At 42.1% G+C, this 10,333-nt stretch overlaps 1 protein-coding gene across 1 annotated transcript; it reads right to left on the reverse strand.

Annotated features, from left to right (window-relative positions):
• Nucleotides 1-714: 714 nt before the first annotated feature.
• On the reverse strand, nt 715-8,584 carry LOC103723538 (uncharacterized). Its single transcript, XM_008814482.6, has 6 exons — nt 7,355-8,584; nt 4,231-4,286; nt 3,867-4,100; nt 2,575-2,866; nt 2,277-2,473; nt 715-1,219 (listed from the first exon to the last, which is right to left on the reverse strand). Exons 1-6 carry the CDS (start codon nt 8,291-8,293, stop codon nt 1,066-1,068), a joined length of 1,872 nt encoding a protein of 623 aa, XP_008812704.4. The 5' UTR covers nt 8,294-8,584; the 3' UTR covers nt 715-1,065.
• Nucleotides 8,585-10,333: the final 1,749 nt, after the last annotated feature.

Here is a 10,333-nt window from a genome sequence, read left to right on the forward strand (position 1 = left end):
CTCCTAACCCTCCAAATCGTCATAAAGGCATTGAACTATGATGAAGGCAAGATTTAAATCGAGGTAGAAGTATAAGAACAAATAATTTACTAGCTATTTTAGCTATTTTTTTCACAAATTTCATTGTAATAGTTATAATGCTCATGTAAATGCACATGAATACTAAAGATTTTAATTTTAGACGGATGGCTTAATTAAATTTTAATTTTTAGATAATTCATAATTAATTAATTATTATTCTTATTAAAAATGGTTATTGTAAAGGAAAGGTCATATATTGTTTGAACCAATAAAGCTTAAGGCTTTTTACAGTTAGAGTTTGCATAGGCCAAAGAGAGATTAGAATTGCTATGCAAGAAGATTGTTAATGAATTCTAACAATAACATAACTATGGTTAGGAACAGTGTGTGGAGATTAATATTTGATATAGTTTAGCATAAAATCGAATTAGGAATATAACGAGAACTGAAAAGACGAAAAATATTTGCATTTTTAAATAGTATTGATATGATGAGACTGTATAGGCACCTCCTTCACATATAACTTTTTATTTTGTGCAAGCTTGGAGCCCATTCCTCTTGATTGTATCTATTTGATTTCTATGGTGGAGCCTAAGCCATTTATTAGAAAAGAAAAAAGGGAAAAAAAATTCAAAGCAGACATCACATCGATTAATAAAGCAACTATGCAAATCAGCTATCAGAAGACAACTCTTTTGCTATCAGAAGACAAATCTTTCACTCAAACAATCAAACAGCTCCATCTACAGGTCACACCGCATTCTTCCGTGCTCTACTACATTGTTTATTGAGAGGCACATTGCAGCAGGTAGTACCATCAAATAAGATCGGTACACCAGGTTTTTCTCTTTTAAACCTTCTAGGAGCAAGACTGCAACAAACTTAATGGACTTATATACAGAGTATTCTCTGACTATATTCTATATGCTATTCTTTCCATGGTCTTCCGGGTACATATTCTCAGCTAACTTGCCATTTCCAAAAAGCTAAGCAAACTTCAATTTCCTGCAGCTATGAATAAGTGGATCTAGTGATTGCGTAAACTCAGCAGTTCAACGACCAGTCAAAGTTCTGGTAGACTATGTTTACAGGACCTCCATCGTTCAATAGATGTGTCAAGAGACCAGATTTTGTGGCATCCAGGTAGTTCAGAACCCACTTCAGGATATCATTGTCTTGCCCAAAATCTACGCTGTACCTGTCGTCATAGTAATCAAGAACAAGTCAGCAAAATGATATAAAAATATAATAGTGGCTCTGAGCTAGATTTGCCCAGATTCTGCAAGATAGTTGTTTCCTGAGAAATGCTAAATATACAGACATCTCCCACAAAGAACCTCTAAGATCAGGGTGGGTGCTTCTAAAATGTCTGGCTGCAGGGATTACTCTTAACTGTGACTAATGAGTTTAAACCTGAATTTCCCGTGTTGTCTGTTAGAAGAGTCACTAATTTTAATTGTTTTTTCTTTGTTTCTTTCAATGGGACTGACAAGTTTGGATCCTGGCCCATATAGGTTTCAGCCGGTCCAACAATTACGTTCCAGAGTGCATTCCATTCAGGTCGGTCTAGTCAAATTTGTGGTTGAGGATTAAACACAAACCCTAATTGATCAATTTAAGTACACAAACTGGAGAAAAGCAGAACAGAAGATGATCTGAACTCTGGGAAAACTGGCGGACTGCAATGCCCAAGAATGCCCCTTTATGCTCAAGTCTTTATGCAATGACATAGCATGTCAGAACCATCTTACACCACTAATCACATGCTGCCTTGTTGTCATTAGGTGAAAGAAGCATGCCGATATTGCAGCGTTCTCTTTTCTTTGCCTTTTTATTTTATAGTCATAAGACTTCGTCACTGCCCAATATAAGATAAGCCCACAGAGCCGATCTCGTTATGTCTTTGTTTTGGGTAATCCATTGGAATAGGAGTGTTAATTTTAGATGTGTTCATTCGGACTTGGCATGTTGATGTCACTATAAGAGGTGCAAGCCTCGCCGAGGGCTGGACAATTTGGCTGCACAATCTCACCTCGGAGCTGTGACAGCTCGAAGAAGCACTGTACCATCTAAATACTATGGATCCATGTAAAGCTAAGTGACCAGCAGTCCAAACATGGGCCAACTTTCTTGACATTCTTTTCAGAATATAGTTGGGCCCCAAAGCTCGGAAATGCCTGCTGTTGGGAAGGAAGGCCTATTGGATGATCCCAGCAACTTGTTGGGAACAACAGAGTGGTTCAGACAAAGCTTACCATTTGATGATCCTGGTGAGATGCACGGTCCTCTTGCCCAGGTCCACCTCCATCCCGCCATTGAGGAAGAACTCCCTCGCCGCATATCTGAGCTCTGCTTCTACCCCGTCGGCAGAGAAGAATCGCACAGTTGGACTCGACCGGGTTCCATTGCACAGCCCAAAATGGATCAACGGGTTCAGCTTTTCAAGAGCCAACTAAAAACGTTTTTGACAGGACAAACGTCAGCATGGTATTGTTTCATGGTCCATTTATTACTGCTGACAGGAATTATACAAAGCTGGGACCAAAGCAATACCTCTAATCGTCTATCTGTAGCACTAAATGGCTTGACCAAAGAGTAAGGCTGCCTTCGGTTCAGCCTGAGGATGCCATTCTTGATGGTGGTGAGGGAGTAGTGACAGCCTCCAACGATATACTGGAAGTCGGTATAGAAGACTCTCCTGTCAATGACTCCCCCTGGTCTTCCAATACGAATGACAGCGTGGATGACCATTGCATTGTAGAGGTTTAGAAAGAAGGCCATCTTCTCGTCTGCTGGGAGAGGGAAGAGATTCACCCGTTGCAGATCTTGCACCAGGTTTACATATCTACATAACAGAAGAGAAAAAAGTTAAGATAATGCAGTATAGGAATGCCAGAATGCCAGCTCAAAATGGATCGAAGCCTCGCGTTCACTCTGAGGATCTAGCAATGGCCCGGACTCGGCAGCCAGCTCGATTGGCACCGTACGGAAAATACGTGGCCACTCACGGGACTTCCTGTGTGCAGTCGTTTATGTCCCGACCTAGCGTGCCCTAGACTAGATAACGGTCCACAAAAGGGCCACTTCTACAGAAACTATCTTGACAAATCTGACTGACTTCGATATACTTGGGTGTGCAGCTAAAATCCTGAAATAGTCTTGATCGATTGGCTCTTCCTCTAAATGACCAACCTTCAAATGTTGGACTAGAAATGTTGACAATTAGTTCATATGCGAGGTTAGATACGAAAATTATACAGATGTGTATTCATATGCTTGTGGATCATCTAATGTAGCCAAGATGCTATTGGGAAGGGGGCAGGTATTAGAAATTTATATTATTAAAATGGATATTAGATGTATTTTACTAGATGAAGGGATTATCACATATGGACCAATTCTACCTGGTCCACTGATCAGTGAGTAGGTCTGATCAAGTCCAAGATATGGATATGAATCTAAACTGGATTAGCTCTAGATCATGGTTGACTTGGCACCAATTCAGTCCTCACAAAGCAAGTCTAAACCCAAATGCATTGTGATGTATGGTCCTAGCAGTATTTCAAATTTCAACTGATCGAAGGAAGAATTCTATTCTATGGACAAACATAGATGGGCATTCAGTCGAACAGAGGTCGATAGGGACGACTAGGGATGTAAATGGGTTGATAATCGCTGGACCAGATCAAAGCAGCTCATGGGCCACCTCAGTTGCATCCCTAGGAGTGACCCTCCCATCCGTTTTCCTCTTGCCACTGTCTTAACTGCAATGGCCTATATGAATTCAGAAATATATTTTTTTTCTTTTTTAATGATGAAATTGTTTCATTAGATATCAATATTACCTTCGGAACTCCTCACTGGTGCTGATACGGGCGTAGTCCAGATGGTGCCTATCACCTGATGCATAAGCCTCTAGTATTGCAGACATCAGCTTGGCTAGCCTCTGCCCCACCATAGCTGCGGACTTGGGCTCGTTGTCGTTGGTTGATCCTCTAAAATTAAAGCACTTGGTGGTTGCCGGGTCATGCTCAAGGAAACGGTAAAACTGGTGGTGCCCATCTTCAAAATCATTCTCCCTGTATTTGGAAAAGTTTACACATGGTAATCGTATACACAATCACCAAAGATTGTTGGATCATAGATTGGACTAGCTACAAAGTAAGGCCATTGAGATTGAGAGAAAAAGATGAGATCCTGGGCACTAACCGGAACACGTGGTATATAAAGTGCTTCCTTGCAAGCTCTTTCCCAATCTCCACAGCCTGCAACAGCACAAAAGGATGCCAAGTAACACACTGTCGAAGTAGTCCCAGAGAATCAAATGAAAAAGATCTTCGAAAAAAAACAATGTATCATTTTGGTCCAGGGAATGAACATTGAAGTGAGTTATAATGGATGTGAATTAAATGTCTGGATGAGTTAATTATTCTGATTTCTCCACGGAAAGAAATTATGCATGAGCTTTCAACAGTAGACCAACAAGAATAGGACCTATAAGCCCGGGTGCAATGATTTGAGTTCCCCTAAAAAATATATATATATTTAATATATATAATAATATAAAAATAAATAATAATATATTAATATATTAATTAATATATTAATAATGTATTAATAATAATTAAATAATATAATACCAAAACCCTGATAATAGGTTTCAAAAGAAGAAATAGAAAAAAAATATCATTCTAGTCATTCTTGGGTATTTCTTGCTCTAGAAGAGCTTGGACTACAAGCTGGTTTCACATTTTGGCTTGCATCTGAGAGCCCGGAAGACAAATCCTACCTCCGGGCTTGCTGAGAGAAGAACTTCCTGAAATTTCCTATCCTCTCTCCTCCTCTGCTACTCTCTTGTACCCAAGTTGGGATTTAGGGTTTTCATTGCATACCTTCTTCTAAGGGTGGTTCAGGACCGTCGTACATGGGAAACAGAGTTGCCACTTTGTGACTGCTTGCCATAGCTGGCGAATTTTTGAAATATGGACGCATCGTTAAATAAATATTTCAGGGTCCACAGCACGTCGGTGCATTCTGCACTCCTTTAATCTCATTAAGGTATATTCGATTGTTCAGAAGATCATAGGGAAGTGTGTACAGTCATATATATGTATGCAGTCCCTTCGTCACACCATTGCCAGTATACAGCACTACATGAAGTCACAATACATGGAGTCTGCAAAGATAGTCCAGATAGTGGCATATATAGCTCGCTTAACATTGTAGTGTTGTATATATGAGCTCGCTTAGCATTTTAGAGGTACAATATATAGTCTATTTTATGTGTATTCATGCGGATGATGTAGGTTCAAGATGATGGTTTGGTTTGACATAGGTTTTCAGTAGAGCTAGTATTAGCAATTTTGAGTATTAATTATATTATAACTATTGCCATTGGGTATTAGATACTAAGTAATAATTATTAATTTTTATTTGTTGTTGCTATTAATATTGTTATTATCCATCCGAAATAAACATTACAATCATTAGTATTATTATTAGAATATTTAATATATTATGTTTAGTTTTAAATAGTTAACAAATAGTAATCATATGTGCATCCATGCATATAGGCTTAGATACTGTACACGCACCAAGCGCTTCTTTGACTGCATATATATACTACAAACTTTGCTACAGAGAAAGAGAAGATTTAAAAAAAAAAAAAAGAAAAAAAGCTAAACTTGCAAAACCCATTTTTATATTATTCCACTTTTCCCATGATCTAAACAACTAGCGTACATAATTTTTTCAAAAAACTTCCATTTTATAAAATACTTCTGATAGCAACTAAATGCACCCTTAATGAATTGTTTACGATCTCCCGCAAGGGCAAAAGGTAAATAAAGCCCAAAAGAAAGAGATCTTTTCTTTTTCTCTGGGTTTTCATTAATATATTATTAGTGCAGGATGCTGTAAATTAGCTTAATGATCAAGCTAATGAATTCCAGCTAAAAAAGGAATCGGGTTTTTTTTTCCTGATGAAAGGGAAGGTTTGAAACAAAAAAAAAAAAAATTGACGAAGGGGGAAGAATCAAGAAAAATGAAATGAAGACAAGGTCCTTTCCTTTTCTTTCCTTGGACACGGAATTGCAAAGCTCAAAGGCCACAGTTTTCAAACAAGAAAACAATCGAATTCCAAACAGGAAAACAACTAAAACCGAATTCCAGATGACGTTTGCGGTGCCTCCGCAAAGCATTCGAGGAGAACCACATGATAAAATATTCAACGAGAATGAGTAGTCTACCGGCCTATGAAACAATGTTCCCCTTTGCTTTCTAAAACAATCGAGTGCTTGACATCATGCTTGTGGGCATCAAGCAATAGAAATAAAATAAGCAAGGGCGCCTGCGACAATTGGAGGAGGTCCAACGGTCAAACGGGCAGAAAAGACTATATATATGAACACAGACAACGTCTATCTTTCGACTTTATCCAGATGACACGTATATATAGCCCACAGCTGATCCACTAACATTTCGGGGTGCAGCTTTATAAAAGTCAACCGTTGCGAGGGGAACTTGGTTACGGCAAAGATTAAAATGGTCAAGACTCATGAATTGTATCATAAAGAAAGGAAACATCCCTGAAGGCAGGCATCCAACGTAATCTAGACCCACTATCAGAATCCTGAAGACGATTTGAAAATGATCAGCAACTTGGACCACGGAAATCTCAGTGGCACCATCCCTTTGCAATATCGCACAAGCCGAGCATATGGATTAGCCCAGGCCATCCTGGAAAGAGACGAGACCAGGATTTGGCCGGCAAAGGCACGGCACTAAGCATTGCTCCCCAATCAATGAAGTCCCAAGATGAACCGACCTCATTAAGTGGAGTCCCATCAGAGCCACAGTTCGCTACCCGCCGAAACATCAAGAAATCAGTGGAAATCTCATGTAAACTTCTAAAACAAGTAACGGCTATAAACCGACGCCACAACCGAACAATCGGAACGGTTCCGGTGGTTGCGGCGCAATGAAGTCCTTTCGCACCCTCGTATGGACCCTACCCAAACGGCCACTTACACTGCCACGAGCCACACCTCGCATTTCTCCCGCTCCCTTGTCGGACCCACCCGCCCTATTTCTTCCAATATATTCTCTATATACGATGGACTCTATGGTCGATCGGTAATAATTCTATTAGATATTGCCTCTCCAATCCCATCTCCCCAAGTCCCCCAGATCACAACCAAAACTTAAGAAATTCTTAGTCTCGGAAGTGGAAAATAATTAACCGTTTTCCCCTTTTCTATATTGAATCACTATTTCGGAAATGTAAAATTTAAATTTCAAAAATTAAACAGGATGGAAGGGGAAAAATTGGTACCTTTTTTCTGCCGCAATCCAGGTGATGAATAATCGCCTCCACCATTTCACTCCCGGAGAAGCAATTCTTCACGATCTTCATCTTGGTTATCCGGTCCTGGATCGGAAGCCGCTGCCTCAAAACCCTCACAATCCCTAACATCGCGTCCGTTCGTTCCTTCTTCAACTCATCCTCGTCGTCGAATCCATATACCGGGACGCTCGGCGCTGTCTCCGGGCACCGCCGGCCGACCATCTCTCGCAACCTCCGATCAAACTCCCCGCTATTCCTTAACGAATTCAACGCCACCAAGCCCCCCAGAAGCTTCTCGTTGAAGAAGATCTGCGGCACGGCGGCGCTCCCCGAGCGTTCGGTCAGCTCCTTCACCCTCTCCGGGAACACGTCCAGGTTGATCTCAACGTACGGCAGCCCTTTCTCTCGAAAGAACGATCGGACGGCGCCGCAATCCCGGCAACAGGATTTCGAAAAGAAGCTGATCCGGCCCTTGATTTCGAAGTGATCGCGATCGTTGGATTCCTCTTCTTCCCTCTCCCTGTCCCCTTTCATCCGTACGATGACCTTGAGGCCGGAGAGGTGGAACTCGGTGACCGGGTCGCCCGTTTCTTTGAGGGATGAGATCCGCTTCACGATCGCCGCCGAGAAGCTGTTACCCCGATCGCGGAGGTACTTCCCGATGGAGGACACGTCCACGACGGGGGAGTTGACCGAGACGGAGCGCTCGATCGGCGGGAACTCGTCCGGACCGGTCGACCGTGTCTTCGTCAGCCCCGCCGGCGCCTCTGGCCGTGGCAGATGGGACGGCGGACCGACGATCCGATCCTCCTCTCCGGCGATCTTTCCATTTCCCAGCGGAGCTCCGGCGGGGATCGTGGGTGAGTGTTGATCCATGGGAACGGATTCCGCCGAGAGAGGGAGCTCTCTCAGTGCTTCTTCTCCCATTGGTTCTGGGAATCGCGGAGCGAAACAAGCCGGAGAGAGCGAGGAGATGAGAAGAAGGGAGTATGTTGGGTAACTTGGGTTTGTTTGGAATCGGTGGCGAGAACGAAGAAAGCGAGGGGAAGATTTAAAAGAAGAAGTATGCGAAGCATTCGATCAGAAAAGGTCAAGACGTTATGTCTCCATCTATCTCACCGTCTTTATTTGGAATTCTTCTACGCGGGCTAGGTCGCCGGCGAGCACGAGTTCGGCATCCTTTTATGGGTGGAATTGCTAAATGACAGTATTACCCTTACGAACGAGAGGGGCTGTCGAGGATTTGTGGGGTAGAGAGGTAAATTTGGAGAAGTGGAGGGGGAGTCTTAATTCAGGGGTTCTATGAACTATGGGCGGCGTTGGGAAAGGACCGAACGTTAGACTTTTGCCGGCTTTGGTGCGTTCGGTTCGACCTCAACGGAGCTCCCTAGGGGGTGCCGTTGTGGATTAAGAACATGCCACGTGGAAGTCGTCGTTTGCGGAGGGATGGGAGATTCGATTTAATTTTTCGCGGTAATCACGGGCCAAACAAATCAAGAATTTATGGGACGCGATATGATGGTTTTGAATTCGGTGCACCAATTTTGTATCAGGGCCATTAGATCCAACGGTCTTAAATGCAGTGGAAGAAATAGTTTTTGGATGGAGGGTCCTGATTTAGTCTCTAGCATCATAACTGAACAACGGGATTACATCAATTGGGCCAATTTGAGGATTATCATGCGTTCATCTAATCCATGTTTAATTTAGCTTTTTCTTTGCTTTTGGTTTTTTTTTTTTTTTTTTCATGGAACAACACCCGTTTTTCCACCCTAAAAAGCACCTAAGATGGTGGTATTCTCTAACCGACAAATGCGGATCACCGGTCTGGGGCCTGCTAATCAGTCAATTTTTTCAATTTTTTTGGACTCCCCGGGACTCCGTTCGCCCATCGAGAAGGGGAGAAAGGATCGCACCCGTGCCGGAGACGACGTCTTCGAGCGGCTTGGCACGTCATTACCGTGTCGGGAGCCGAAACTAACGCAATCTCGTTGGGCCCAGTCGTAGGGCGAGATCACGGCGAATGGATCGCCGACATACTGTTTCTGGCCGCTATTCTCCCATTCCAGTGGACTTCTTCCTCCTCTTTTTCCACAGTTTGGGTCTTGGAAGTCATGATTCATGGTGACCTTCCATGAAACTAAGTGCCCAAAGAAGACGAATCCCAACCGAGCAAATGGTCCTGCTTTAGTAATCGTGCGCATTTGATGTATTCAAACTTGATATCTAGCATTCATGTGCATTACCTAAAGTTTGTAATAGCTATGGACTAGAGAAAATTTGAAGTGTTAGCTGGTTTTTTTCTATATTGTGGAAGGAGTCATCATGAGTTTAACCGTGTGGACCATTTTGGATCCTAATTATGACCACGTGCTTAAGTTATAGGGATAAAAGGTCGGTCCATTGATTGAGTAACGTGTCAAACACCTTGCTTTACCCGCTTTTGACAAGGTAGACATAGAATCACCAAGAGTTCACTGGTCTCCCCTGATCTGAGGCAAGGATGGGCTCCATCCATGGCAGCCAAAGACATCAAAGTTGTAGAAATTTCAACAATTGGATTCATGGAAAATTAGATACAGCAATGCTGCTGGCCCAACCCTAGTATCAGGAAAAAACCCTTCACAACGAACACGTCATGTGAAGGAAGGGGATTGGTGCACATGAGATCATCATAATTCTTGATTGAGTTCTATTTTAAAAGAGCAAGCCACTTACAACAAATGGCTCCTTTTGTTCTTATTTTTTGTTGTCAGATTTGGAATCCAAAGCATTTTGGAATTCGACAGGCCTAAGAAGAATCTGAATGCGATTCTCTTTCTATTTACAGTGAAATAATGCAATATATTGGACATCACTTATAATTATGTAGGTAATAAGAATTTGCAATTTGCCTTGACTTTAGGAATTTTCTACAACTAGGGTTATAGAGGGCTTGTAATCCTAATGTATAGTTCCATTTGCAAA

This window comes from Phoenix dactylifera, chromosome 3 (genome assembly GCF_051530095.1).
Source record: "Phoenix dactylifera cultivar Ajwa chromosome 3, Ajwa_hap1_PhDact_Kaust_v1.1, whole genome shotgun sequence".
NCBI lineage: Eukaryota > Viridiplantae > Streptophyta > Magnoliopsida > Arecales > Arecaceae > Phoenix > Phoenix dactylifera.

Bases quoted from the DNA above. Each gene is read 5' to 3' on its own strand.
- LOC103723538 (XM_008814482.6), bottom strand. From the start codon at position 8,293: ATGGGAGAAGAAGCACTGAGAGAGCTCCCTCTCTCGGCGGAATCCGTT. The intron at 4,287-7,354 runs GTACCAATTTTT...GTGCTGTTGCAG, and splicing joins TGGATTGCGGCAGAAAAAAG to GCTGTGGAGATTGGGAAAGA. The intron at 4,101-4,230 runs GTTAGTGCCCAG...TTCCAAATACAG, and splicing joins TTTATATACCACGTGTTCCG to GGAGAATGATTTTGAAGATG.